Source organism: Parus major, chromosome 4, assembly GCF_001522545.3.
Source record: "Parus major isolate Abel chromosome 4, Parus_major1.1, whole genome shotgun sequence".
Taxonomy (NCBI): Eukaryota; Metazoa; Chordata; class Aves; order Passeriformes; family Paridae; genus Parus; species Parus major.
Window position 1 is genome coordinate 30,886,953 of NC_031771.1, and position 14,626 is coordinate 30,901,578.

General features: G+C 37.4%; 1 protein-coding gene across 1 annotated transcript in view; it reads left to right on the forward strand.

Annotated features, from left to right (window-relative positions):
* Positions 1-14,197, forward strand: part of TLL1 (tolloid like 1) — a 127,734-nt gene extending 113,537 nt beyond the window's left edge. Inside the window, exons 19-21 of the mRNA XM_033513737.1 lie at positions 4,748-4,961; positions 9,946-10,196; positions 12,188-14,197. Of these exons, the coding sequence (XP_033369628.1) occupies positions 4,748-4,961; positions 9,946-10,196; positions 12,188-12,322 (600 nt within the window). The 3' untranslated portion in view covers positions 12,323-14,197. The remainder of the gene's footprint in view (positions 1-4,747; positions 4,962-9,945; positions 10,197-12,187) is intronic.
* Positions 14,198-14,626: the final 429 nt, after the last annotated feature.

Sequence of the window (14,626 nt, forward strand, 5' to 3'; positions counted from 1 at the left end):
ATGACTGCTCAATGATACAAAACTGTTACTAAACTTTGCTGTCAGTTTGCATCCCAGAGGAAAACTATTTTAAAAAACTTGCTGACTCCTGTCCATTTCTGGCCAACAGGGACTACTCAATATCACAGAGCTGTGATTTAAGTTTATGGTGATTGGAAGTACTCTGTACAGCAAAGGCAGGAGGAACACTTTCCTCCTGTCAGACTTTACTGTACCATTGTTGCAACTCATAAAATATGTGCAGAGTTTTGGCAAATGTGGCAGAGGCCGTTTACACAAATTCCAATATATAGAAAAAGCAAAAATTTGAGTTATGAACTGTCCATATGTATGTATGCATGTTTTCCTGGTTTTGGACTTTTTTGTTTGGTTTTTTTTGGGTGTTTTTTGTTTGTTTTGTTTTTGGTTTTGGTGGGGTTTTTTGGTTTGGTTTGGGTTTTTTTTTCTTTTTTTAGGAAAAAGGATACAAAAGCCCTGAGAATCTGGATTTCTCATTTAAAAGTGGCCTCAAATTTTAACATAAGTAGAAGAGCAGCCCACAGTAGATTTGTGAATTTTGTGTACAGCTGGCTGAGGACAGTGCTGGTGTCCAAAGACAGGCCTACCAGAGCTTGGATAGCTTTGCAAGTTTGCTGAGGTTATGTAGCCTCTGTATGAGGCACAGTCCTGTCCATGGGATTTTTGCTTTCAGCTCAGCCCCAGAATTTCTTCAGCAGTTTACTTGCAGATCAGCCACAACAAATACATATATTTAAACTTCATAAATTGATTTTTAAACTGTTTTGGAGCAAATAAAGTTAAGGAGAGAGATGTCTCTGTTTCAGAGGTAAAAGCAATAGCCAATACTCTTGCAGGGATGAAAGGTATATTGCAATCTCATAACTACTGACCTTAGCTGAACCCTAGCCCTTTGTCTTGGTTTTGGCTGGGATAGAGCTAATTTCATTCACAGTGGCTGGTAGGGGCCTGTGTTTTGGATTTGTGCTGAACAGTGTTGATAATACAGAGATGTTTTTGTTATTGCTAAGCAGGGCTTACACAGAACCAAGGCTTTTTCTGCTGGCAAGGAAGTTGGGGTATATGGGAGACTGGGGGGGGACAGCCAGGACAGGTGACCCCAACTGACCACAGGGATATTCCAGACTATATGCCATCATGCTCAGGATATCAAACTGGGGGAAGGAGGAGGAAGGAGATGGTATTTGGAGTGATGGTGCTTGCCTTCCCAAGCACCCCTTACATGTGATGGAGCCTGTGTGATGGCTGAACACCTGCCTGCCCATTGGAAGCAGTTAATTCATTCCTTGTTTTGCTTTGCTTGTGGGTACATCTTTTGCTTTACCTATTAAAATGTCTTTATCTTAGCCCACAAGTTTTCTATCTTTCACACTTCCAGTTCTCTCCCCAGCCTACTGATGGGGCAGTGAGCAAGCAGCTGTGTGGGGCTTGGCTGCTCCCTGGGGCTAAACCACTCCTGTTACTGGTGCTGCTGTGGGATTGTGTATTGATCCCTGTCCACCAAAAGTTAAACAGTTGAACTGTACTGGAGGGGATGGTGGTGGTGGAGAATGAGTGGTGTGCATGCTCTGTCCATTCCAAGGGTGAAAAATACGTTGCTAATTCAGGCAGCCTTCATACTGCTACTTCTGAGAAAGTATTCTTAATACTGGGTGAATAAAGTAAAGCCAGCCAGGTATATACAGCATGTAACTGTAGAAGTTTTTCCAATACTTATACCCACATCAGATAAAATTCCAACATTCAGATATCTTCAGTGAAATTTTTCATGATCTCCTTTGCAAAGTTCTTTTAAAATTGGTTTTTGACAATGGAATTGGAAAATTTGACAGAATTTTACTAGATAGAATTTTCAACAATATCTCCAAGATTTAGAGTCTGAGATCTGCTCTTCTGTGCAAGCCACTAGGGTCAATTGCTAAATGATGTGTGTATAATATCTTTAAGTCGTGTAGTACAACAAGGTCCCATATGGATAATATTAATACCATAATTCCACAATGGATCATTATTTTTTCTTTCATGCTGTATTTAAGTTTACTTTTCTTAGTTTTCTTCCTCAAATTGAACAAGAAGAGAATTGGTTACTGCATGGTAACAAACCACATGAGTTGTGAGGCTGTACTTTCTTTTTTGAGAAGGGTGTGCCTATAGAAACTAATCTTTTGTTGTTATTGCCCTCACTCTACTAATCATTGAAAAGCCTCTTCCTGCACAGGCTAAATTCAAGTATTTGGTGCAATAATTAAGAAGCCTATGGAAGAAAGGATATGCACTTCAGAACTTTTAAATGAAACATGTAAATAAAGGTGGCTTTGAAAATGTACGGAGTAGAGAGACTGATTTTCATGAGCTAATCAGCCGGATGTTTCCAAAAGACAGACTTAAGTGTCCCATCCAGGCAGCTGTCCCGAAGTGCCACCAACACATCTACTTGGTGGAGTGGTGTAGATAGAAAGGGGCTGGATGGTCAGAAGCTGTATGTAACCTCTCTGAACACCATTCCCACTAAGGAGACAAACCACATGGGATTAAAATAGTCATGGTGAGGTAGGAATTCAAAAGTATTTGTCCCAGGAAGAGAGGGTGTGATTTGATTATACTACCAACTTTGTTAGATCATTTGTGAACTCTGTTGGCAACAACTATTTAGTTATGTTTAAGGGAAGTTTGTGTTAGTTCTCCTCTTTCAAACCTGCAAGGAACTGGCTGATTTTTAAAAACTGGAGTGTTTGGATGTTTTAAAATATCAGGCATTTTGAGATTTTAAAATATTATGCATATTAAGATCTGATTTTCCTGTAAAAAGCAAGTTCCTTGCATTCTCTTTGTAATTGCTAGAAACGACTGCTATACCCACAACAGATTTAGGACTTTTTCTGGTCATGTTTGAGGGACACAATGAAACATATACCTGTGCTTCTGCAGTCTTAGGAATCCCAGTAAGAAGCTAAATATGAAAAATAATTAGTGTGTCTTACACTTCATAGTTGAGATATGCTTCCTGGAGAGTGTTAGTTTTGTTGGGTTTTCTCTTCATGCTGTTGAGAAGTGAACAAAACAGATAAAATTTTCCTCTAAAAGAAAACTAATTTCTGCAGGCTGCCTTTGGATCATCCTATTGCTCCCATTGATTCCAGGCTGGCTTTACTCAACACTGTGTTTAATAAACTCCCTTACTGAGAGTTAGTCTCTCAGCTTTCTGGGGTTTTCTTAATCCATTGGATTTTATTTGGGTATAAATGACAACACATAGTTGGCATCATAAAAGTAGGATGGCTGACCACAATTTAAGAGCAGTAGGAGCAACTGCAGTACAGCTGTTTTCATTGCCTCTGCAGTTTCAGTCCCTGAATGTAAACCTCAAACTTTTACAGTGGGATGGATCTGCATCCACACAGCTCTTCACAAAAAACAAGTGTTATTCCAAATATTGAAGTTCTTCTGGAAAAAAAAAAATTGTGTTAGCTCTTTATCATATTCTTTAGGTCAGCTCTAAATATAAATTCCCATTGCCTTTCACACTCTGTGTTCCACAAGTGATTTTGGTGGGTCAGATTTGTTACAGTGTACCAGAGAGAATGCTTAATAGTGATATTTGCTCAGTATTTAATAGTTCAGTTTTATTCTTTTTAATTATTGTTTCTTAATCCTTTTCTGTTTGGGTTATGGGGTTTTGTTTGGGGCTTTCTGTTTTGTTTTATTTTTATAAACATCTGTATGGTTATTTATGAAATCATGTGTACTTGGTGTTTTTATGCTATTTTGTTGAACAAAATAGACTTTGAATTTCACCTTAAATTGTAAGTTGTTCTATACAAAATTCACAAAGATGTATACTGCTTTCACAGTGTCTACATGAGGGGAAATTAAGATATTAAGCTTCAATGTTGTTGTTGAAATTTAGCCCTGGTCAAAAAAGTCTTATCTGAAAAATCTTAGATGTCCCCTTGAAATAAGTTTGTTTACATCATTCTAGTCTCTTCCAGATCTGAAATGCAGGTTGTATGCATGTTAACAGTCCCTATTAGGCATGGCATACACTTTTTGGAAATGCCTGAAGTTTGTTCTAATGAACAATTAACACAATTTTATTATTTTTCACAATGCTTTTTCTAGCAAAAATGTGACCTTAGCATGAAGGGTGAAACCTAAAACATCATTAAGTTGTAATAAAAAAAATAGATTTCTAGATAATAGATTAGAAAATATAACTAATGAATAAACCTTCATGGGGAAAAGTCATTCTCAGAGGCTTTAGTTGCAGTGTGAAGTAGGTTTTAAAAAAGGGTGGGGGGAGCCATTATGTTTTGCAGATGTTTCAATCAGTTCTTAACTCTGCAAGGAAGCAATAATTTCTGACTTTCTGCTGTTTTGAATGCTCTGTGAAATTTGGAATAATCCTAAAAACAGTTAAAATTCAGCAGAAAGGCAGCAGTATTCTAGATTTAATACTCTCTTATGGGTAGTAGTTGGTTATAAAGATTCTAATGCCTTTCTGTATGAAGGATGTTGCACCCTTGAAGTTCAGTGTCTTAACTTTTATTCCATTTTCTCAAGATCAATGTTGTTCAAATCTACAGGCTTGTACAGACAGTAATGTTACATCTGACATTTTAACTGCATCCTTGTATCCTAAAGCATATTTATATATATATATATATATATGTATGTATGTGCTGTGTAAATACAACCCACAGTGGGTAATTTTACTCTATTTTTTCCCTAGACATTCAATGAATTTGAAATAGAACAACATCAAGAATGTGCTTATGACCACTTGGAAGTGTTTGATGGTGAAAGTGAAAAATCGCCAATCCTGGGACGCTTATGTGGCAATAAAATACCAGATCCTCTCATTGCTACTGGAAACAAAATGTTTCTCCGCTTCATTTCTGATGCATCAGTTCAAAGAAAAGGCTTCCAAGCAACTCACTCTACAGGTCAGAAATCAGGACATGCTTTTTACCAATAACTTACCCACTGTTGTTTAGTGGTAGATACACAGACCCTTTTTTGTAGGAATGGGATGAGTTCACAGAGTAACAGCTGTATCTAATGAAGCCTTAAGCCCAGTAGGAAAAGTTCGAGATTGCAGAAAATATTCTCTAATATTTTAGATATTGCTTTTTCCCTGTTTTTCTCTCATAGGTAAGAAATTAAAAGGTGTTGAAACAAAGTCAGATGAAAAATGAGGTTCCTCACGATTCATGACCTGAGATCATAAAAGATTGAATATTTTTTCACTGTGTCAGTAATGACAGTGCTTAACTGGGACATGTGGTGCACTTCCATTGCTTTCCTGTTCTAACTTAAACAAAAACCTGGGTTTCATGTAAACAGATATTTCTTTCCTGTAGTGCTTAAAAGGAAAGACAAACCAAAGAAGAATAAGAAAAGAACAACATTGAAGGCTTTCACAGGACCTTTAGAATATAATGTTCTTCATATTTACCATTCAATTTTCTTGTTTGGCAGAAGTCACTGAAGTTGGAAACAGTGGTTTGTAATTGCATTAAGAGAGTTTTTGTGACATTTTCAGCGTTCAGATTTTTCCCCCCGGTGTTGCTTGGCTTACAGTGGCCTCTAGTGCTGAAGCTCTGAACATCCAGTGCCTGAAGTAAAACAAGGGGATTTGGGGTTTCTTGGCCTTTATTTTAATCTTCAATTATAATGTCTGTCTTTCCAGAGTTCATTCTTATTTATGCAGGCAATAAATAATTCAGATAATATTTCATAAATATATCTGCTAGGAGATAAGGTTTAATGACAGGTAATAGTTACTAATAGAATAACCAAGGTGATGAGTCACTGTTAATGTAATATGATATTAGCTAAAGTATCCATCAAGTTGATGTGTAATGCTCATCTAAAAAAATCCTCATGTATATCAATGCTGGCATTTTGTCTTTTTTTCCTTCTGATTTGTTCTGAATAATTCAAAATCTTTAGTAATTTAATTTCCCTTTCAGAGAAAGAGAGTAGACAACATGATATGAAATCTTTATGATCTGGGCCTTGAAAGTGAAAGTAGATACTTGTAATTTAGTTTGTTTTTCTTGTGGAAAATCCTCTTTTACAAGCATGAAGTGTTTTGCCTTTCCTACTACAGTAACATTTTCCCTTAGATGAAAAAATAGATAATAATAACCCATTTTTAATTACTTCAGGGTATATAGTTAAAAGTTAGAACAGGTGTTGTAAAACTGCTGTCTCATTTATTGTCCTCACTTTCAGTTTGCAGAATTAGAGCAGTCAGTATGTGAATAAAATTCAGATGTATACTCCCTAAATTCTAAAGATTGCAAATTTTGTTATGACTTGCTGAATTTTCCCTCACATCTGCTGAGTTTTATGTGCCTTAAATATAAAAACATTTACAGCATGGACAAGCATGTGCTTTTCTGAGAAACGGAGAAAAATAGAATCTGCCCAGATTTTAAGAATGTAATAAAAAATGACAATATTTACATCCTTAAGAGAGGATATTGATTTCTGTCAGCTGCTGTTGCACAGACTGCTCCTTGAGATACACCCTCATCACTGGGCATGTACCTGGAGGTAGTGCTTGAATGAGGGACAACTCAGGTCTTGCAGCATGTTCCTCCAGTCTTGAGCCAAACACGAATGCTCTGTGAGAATTCTGTGAGAATTTGTGCTGTGGGCACATGTGTGAATGAACAGGTACCTAACAAGTGTACGGGCAGAGGATTGTATTCCCTTAGTTCATCTTTTCTAGAAAGGAATAATTGATGGTGTGCAATGGAAGTAAACTATTACTATTTATTTATAATTATTATTTAATAATAATAATAATATTTGATGGTCTGCAAAAGAAGGTTGTGTTTGACCCAGGGAGTGCCGAGGACACTGCTCCTGTCACTTGTAACATGTTGGCAGAACTCAGTGAAAGGACTGGTGTAACACAACAGCAGTGAATGAGTAGCTGGATTCTATGCCCAGAGCTGTCTCTGCTGCTGCATTCCTGGCATCTGCATGATTTAATGGCCCCTCATTATTCCAGTAGTCACTGGTTGTCGATGATGTTGATTTCCCTTCTATGACACTTTTTGGCTTGAAGCGCTATCCAGTTTCAAAATTTCCATTTAATATTTCAGAAAACAGGATAAAAATGTAGCAGCAAATACAGTAACGTTTAAAAAAACTGAATAGAAAAGCTTCTTTGGGTGGAGCAAAACTTATAAAATGCTGTTTCGAAAGTGCAAAGGAGTTTTAGAAGATTCTGTCATATTTTCCCCTCTCAGAAAAGGCATAACCCATCCAAGAGGAATTCATAGAAGTGCTCCTGCCAGAACATTAAACATCATTGCTCAGGGAGTGATCTATCTGCCCTAACTCAGGCATCTAGCTCTCTTCTGGACAGCTTCATTTATGGTGCCTGGCTTCCAGCCACTGCTCTCGGAGGTTGCAGATCTACTGTAGGTCCTGTTCATATTTGCCAGTGCTGGGAGGATGTCTCAAACAAATTTGGATATCTCAGATGTCACTTAGTTTAGAGGCCTGTGTTACTTCCAGAATAGCTGTAATAATTCAGTATGGGAGTGCTGAATCAAATTTATAATCTTGTTTCATTAGTTCAGATGGTGTTTAAGCTTTTCCCAACTGTCTGGCTTGTTAAACAGTCAGGAAACTACTGCTCGATCCGTTCTTATGTTTGTAAGAAGCCTAAAAGTCCCCAGAAAGGTCATGAAACATGAGAGGGTTTTTGTGCCTTGGCTGATCTATAAAGAGTCTTTTGCTGAAGCTACCAGATCACCATAATTTTACAAGCTGGACATATTTCCTTACAGTCAGAGGCATACATCCTGCCTGCAGCAGGGCAGCGGTGCCTGCACAGTGGGAACTGTGATGGGTTAGCTCTGGTACCAAGGCTGAGCAAGCGGAGCTGCGTGACTCTGCTCTGCTCTGTGCCTGGCCCACATGTCCCAGCACAGTGCCTCCTTGTGCAGGCTGGAAGCAGACTTCTGAAACTGCAGCTTAATTCTTAAGAAAATGAAAATTTGGCTTGTAATTTCTATTCTAAAATATGAGGCTATAATCTGTGAGAGAAGGGCAGGGGAACAGGAATTGCCATTTTCTGTGGTTGTATGGCTACAACTTTCCTTTAAGCTCCTGTCCTCTGTAACAAGCAGAGGGAAAGAATGCAGACAGTTCATTAAAAGTTGTCTTGTTTGCAGCTGTTTGGTGTCTGAGGCAGGGAGATGTTCCTAATATTGGCAAGAGTCCAGAAAAACAAAAAATAAACCAAAAACAACCCCCTCTCCACTCAACGAAAAAAACCAACCCTAACAAACAAACAAGGCCCTAAAAGAACAGCAAAAAGCCCAAACAAAACAAAAACCACAAAACAACAACAAAAAAGGAAGCAAATGGAATTCAGAATAGGGAGAATAAACAGTAAATAAGAATATCAATGAGAAATAACTGTTTGAACTGTCTTTCTTGACCATTTTTTATCATGTGCTCCTATTTGTTCCTTAAGAGCGAAAAATTCCATATTGAATTGACAATGCATAACAGGTTACTTACATAATTTTTATTTCCTGGTTTTATTCCTTCATTTCCCTATTAAGAAAAAAAAATCACTCTTTTTAAAGAGCAAGGATTTGGTCATTACCATTATCAACTCTCAGCTGAAATGTGACTCCTCACAATGTAATAGTGCAATAGGTCATGTTTAGTGTGGGTGGAGTCCATGAAGTAAAATTCAAAGTGTCTCTTCACCAAAGTTTAGAAAGACTTAAATCTTGCTGTTTGTTTTAGTTTACTCTAAAATGATCAGTCAATAATACTATATATTTTTAAATGTAGATAAAATTATCTGTTTGTTTATTTATAAAAATGATATCTAAACTTGTGAGTCTCGGTATTTTGTTAAAGCTCATTTGCACTTGATGTTTTTATCAAGTGCTGTGAGACATTTGTTCTTGATGAGAAACCAAAATGAAATTATTCTGTTTGTATTGCAATCTGTGTACATGTAAAGTAAAAATGCCTCCACCCACCATTTGGAAATATGATGCATTTTGGAAACAAAGTGTTTTTTCTCTTAAGTACAATTTTCATCTGCTCTTCATTGGGTTCTAGTAACACTTTTATTTATTTATTGTACACCTTATTCACATATGCACTAAAACTCAGTCATATTTAAACTCTTTGAGCAGTTATAAACAAGCTCTAAAGGCCTACATCCATTTTGCAACTGCGTACAAGCAGAGATTTATGCTAAAACAATGGTTTTGACAAAAGGCATGGCTCTCTTGCCGAAGGCTTGCCTCAAGAGCAAGCTTTCAGCTACAAGACTTTCTCTGGTAGCAGTAGCTTTCTCCTAGCCCACTCTTTTGCAGAGAAAGACTTGCTCATGAAATGCACAGCAAACAAGGTCACAACTTTGCGGTGGTGTTTTGTATTGAACTGGTGCTAAGTTGTGGTTAAAGCTGACACTACCGTAAAACAAAAGAGTTTTGCACTCAATCACTGATTATATGTGTGCTGGAGTTGATCCCTCCCCTGTCACTTGCAAATGGTGTCATTAACTGCTGTGGAAGCATCACCACTGAAATGTGGGTACCCTTACAGCCACTGCCTTGCTGGCCACAGGAACCTTTCCAGTGCCTACCCAAAGACTGTCATACTGCTAAAGCCACATTCCTTTGGTGCTCCCTGTCTTTGTCTTTCACTTGAATATGGTGAACTATGTTCAGGTCTCTCTAGTTATAGAAGAGAGCTTATATAAGAAAACTCAGATTGGGGTACAGTCGTACTGTGCAGTACTTTGCTCTCAGCTTGGTTGACCTGCTTGCAGCGTTAGAATGCACTCAGCCTGAATGAGACTGGGCATCTATGACAAGAAAACATAGATTTGTACTGAATGAGCTTCTTCATCTCTTTTTTCTCTCCATTTAGAGTGTGGTGGTCGGTTGAAAGCCGAACTCAAGCCCAAGGACCTGTACTCGCACGCCCAGTTTGGTGATAACAACTACCCGGTCCAGGCAGACTGCGACTGGCTGCTGGTGGCCGAGCGCGGCTCTCGCGTCGAGTTGATGTTCCAGACTTTCGAGGTTGAGGAAGAGGCAGACTGTGGCTATGATTATGTGGAGCTTTTTGATGGTCATGATAAGACAGCAGTGAGACTTGGTCGATTTTGTGGATCTGGGGTAAGTTAGGTATAAACCTTTTTATTTTTCGTTTCTACAGAATGAGTAAGAGGAAGGTCATGAGATTTAGTTTCTACACCTTATAGTGAAGGTGCTAGATTATCTCCTTCAGTTTTTAATGTATAAATTTGCAGGCTTATAGTACAATATTGAAATATTTTCCTCAATAAATATTCTTACCTATTTTTTTGACCCAAGTATGTTATGTTAAGCTTTAAGTAGCTGGCATGTTTACCATCACACAAAGAAAATTTAGCAGCTTTATTTCCTTACATAGAAGGAAATGCACCAGTGTTGAAAATTATCACATTAAAGTTCTTTGAATTGGAAAGAAGCCACATTTTGCAGTGAGGGGCATCTGGGAAGTATTTATAGTGTACTCATTGACTTTTAAATTTGATTTTAGGAAAAAAGGTGCTCCTAACTTGGGTGATTAATATGGGCCTTAAGAAAACCTTGAAATCCTATATGTATTCTGACACATTTTAACAGTGAGACATGGAGGAAATTGGCCAGATGACACCCTGAAAGGCCTGTATCCTATTTCTCATTTTAGACTTGATTGGTCTGCTGGCTGCCTGCCTTGTGAAAACTGGTGCAATGATCCCACAAGCCCTCATCAATTCTTATATGTGTGCCAGTGCAAGCACACTTTCAAACATCTAATCTTTGCCTAAATAAAGGGCTTCAAAGACTCTACATGAGATGACAAGAGTTCTTAAGTAATTATGTGTCACTTTTTTCAGCCTCTGAGCTGGATCAAACATGTTAGACAAGTTACCTGGAAACTGGCTTAAATCCTTTTAGTGCATTTTTGAACACTAAGTAATGATGCACAAAAGGTGTGCACTTGAGCTGTAGGGAATGTATTCTAAGGGAAATGCTACAACTGAGTCTAAACTCTACTAATTTACTCAAAACAATATTTTTCTTTACAAGTTTCTGTATTTTACAAGTAGAAGGGCAATGAACAAAAAAAATGGGCTGAATTATTTTCTTCTTTTGGGGGCTTGGGGTGGAATGGTTGAGCATCAGTGGTGTTGGTTTGGTTCTGATAAGATGTAAATGAATGGCTTCAGATGCCACATAGGATAGACACAATTAAGTAGAAAAGCTATTGAATATAAAAATCAAAATGATCCAAACTGGAGTGGGAAAAATATGTCTGTTAGTACATATTGCCACCTTCTCAACTTTAGAAGGAGGATTTGGTAATTCAGCTGATACTTTTGATCAATGTGCTTCAGTAGTAAAAAAGGACATTATGAAGGCTGTGAAGAATAAGATAGAAAATAGGTATTGGCCTCTGTTATTTATCTAAATTTAGAACATTGTATATGGTCCTGCCCAGTCACTTTTTTGCTCCAGCAGAACTAGAGAAAAACTAGGAGTTTAGGTTATTTCCTCAGTCTGCCTCTAAAATTCCTAGCCTATAACTTGTCGTTCCGATTGGGAACGGCCGGAAGAACGACACAGACTCTCGAGGGAGTCAGAACAAGAGGATCCTTCAGTTTATTGCTCTAGGCCTTTTTTATAGACAGATACGTGGAAAGTACAGAAAGGAAACTCTTATTGGTTAGTAAACTGCTACATTACCATCATTGGTCAGTGGGGCTCACCACCCCCCTGACTTTGTCCTGCAAGGAAAACAAGGAACACATAACAACATCTGCAAGGCTGTTTTGTGTCCCTGAGGATTGTTTTAATTCTTTCTCATGTCTTTCCCAGACTACTTTCTCAGGGCCAGCCTGAGAAGCTGTGCGGCCTGTAATCTGTACAGGCACTGTCAGAATTTAACATCCATAATAACTGAGAGCACAATGAGATGGAATGTTTTGTCTGATGATGTCAGATGGCATTGTATGAGACACAGCGGAATTACATGATGAGGTGTAGCAGGAAAAGAGAAATAATCATAAGGAAAAAAAAAAGTAGTGAATGAATACAAAGAATGGACAGATAATTTTTTTCTTTTCATTCATTTATTTCAGCCACCAGAAGAAATTTATTCAGCAAGAGAGTATCTTTTGCTTCACTTTCACACTGATGATACAATCAACAAGAAAGGATTTCATATACGATACAGAAGTATAAAATATCCAGATAACATGCACACCAAAAAATAACACAAGAACCTCTATGCCAGAAAAGAAGAGTGAGAAAGAAAGAACACACAGTGAAAAGGAAGGAAGGCGTGTCATTTTTTTAAAAACTGAAGTTATTAGCACAAATGTTTAATATAAGTTCAGTTGAAATGCTGACTTTTAAGACCAGAGACTGAAATAAATAAAAGAATAAAATCACCTACCCCAGTGGAATAGTCAAGATGATGATGTGCAGGCTCCATACTTGACTGTCTCTGCAGACCTTGTGAAAGGACTTGGCATGCAGGGAGAGTATAAAAGCTTTTGTTTATGGTCCAATATTTGCTAGAGCCGTGTGTGGATTCAATCAGTTTCATTCAGGGGAAGTGACCCTGCAGACCATTCTTCCTTCTGACAATTGTATGGTGTATGGGAGGAAAAGAGGCTCTTTTAGGTCACACACTCAAAATACTGTCTTTCTACCTAGTTGCTTTGACTTTGAATCCTGTGTGCTGTGTGTACAAGGACTTGAAAGAAGATATGAAATGGAAGGTCCTTCCTGCATTGTTCTGTATTTTTTACAAATTCACCTGTCATATCAGGTTGTCACTGTTCTGAAACTGGAAAATCCTACTTCTGAAACATAACTGATCTTATAGAGTATTTTGTTTTACTAATGACTGAGAACTCTGAACTGTTACATCAGTCATCACTAGTGACCAATCACCAGTTGACTGAATTTTAATGGTGTAAGCATCTGAAAATGTTTGGTTTACTGGTTAAGTAAGCTATCTCTGATGATGTGCTCTTATTTTGCACTGAACATAGAAAGAGACTGAAATTAAAACCTGAATCAAAATCTGTATCCATGAGAAAGAGAAATAGTCAAGGATCCTCTGAAAGTCCTCCTACTGAATTTGTTTTCAGCAGTACATTTGAAACCACTGCTAAGCTTTATTACTTTGGACCTTTTTGTGAATGAGCTATTTGCCTGATTCAGTTACTCTGAAATGAAGCTGCAGTAGTGTCCAAAAGACAAGTTTCCCAAAGAGGTTTTTGTTAGTTTCTTTTCCTAAGAGTAAGACTATCCATGATGGTGAAAAAAGGAAAACAAAACAACAGACCCAGGATTTTTTTGATATGAAGTGTGAATTCCTATGGTGCTATTCCATGAACATTAAAAAAAACAAACAAACCAAGAAGTTTTAGACTTTTGAGCCAACAGTTTGCAGATCATGAATGTCTCACTATACCTGACTGCATCTGGAGAAGGAAGGCTTTACTGCTCCGATGGAAAGTGGGTTGCAATGGCAGTGCTATTCCTGTGGAACAACTACTATTATTGCCTTAGAATCCTCGCACACAATCAGACAGATCTTCCTGTAGATACACTTCTAATTTGATAAATAATCTGACAACTCAAGCATCTTAGCATATGCTAACAAAAGGATCTTCAAGCAAAAGCCCCATCTGCAGAGAGAGATCATCTGCTGTAAATACAGTGACCTGCTTTTGTTGTAGAGATATGTTACATTTAGAACTGAGATATTCTATGTGCTTTAGGCCAAACATGGCTCTAGTCATAATGTATATGCATTATGTAAGTATTGTATGAATGAGTGCTCCAGGAGAGTGAGAGGTATTGTATGGGTGAATATGGAATTGTTTCTTTATGTGCCAAGTTCTATCAGGACCCTGTTTGACTGTAGCAACTTTTCTTTAAAGGCTTCATAGACAGATAACAAGGACTTCTAGTTTGCAAGAATCAAGTTTAAATAAATATTATGTTTCACTTACAAGAAATATTATTTTGATAACCTTTGATGTAAGTTGCTACTCAAATTAGCTTAGTTTTTGTTTCCTTCTATGAACATACATTGGCACTAATAAATCTGACCTTTTTTATAAAAATAAAAACCGAATGTCTGTATAGGTCTCTTTGCTTGCTTTAACAACCCTGTTATTACTCATATATATATATATATATTTTTTAGATAGCTGATGTGTGTGAAGTTCAAAAACTTAATAATTTCTGTGTTTTTTATAATGCTGCTCCAGTGTCTTTTTGGCTCATTTTTCACGTTGTTTGATCAAGAAATGAACTACAAACATTTTCTCCAAGGTCATTTACAACAAAATTCAGGCAGAGATATTACTAAACTTAAAAAAATAAAATGCGTATTCTTGATGCTGTTACATAATTTATCAGCTGGGTGGAATTCCAGTGCTTGAATTTCTAAGAGGAAAAGCAAGCAGCAGCAGAATCATTGTCTCCCTGGCATGGTTAATCAAAAGATGCTGGGAAAGTCTGAGGCTGAGAGCAAATTCAAGTTTCCATGCTATCTT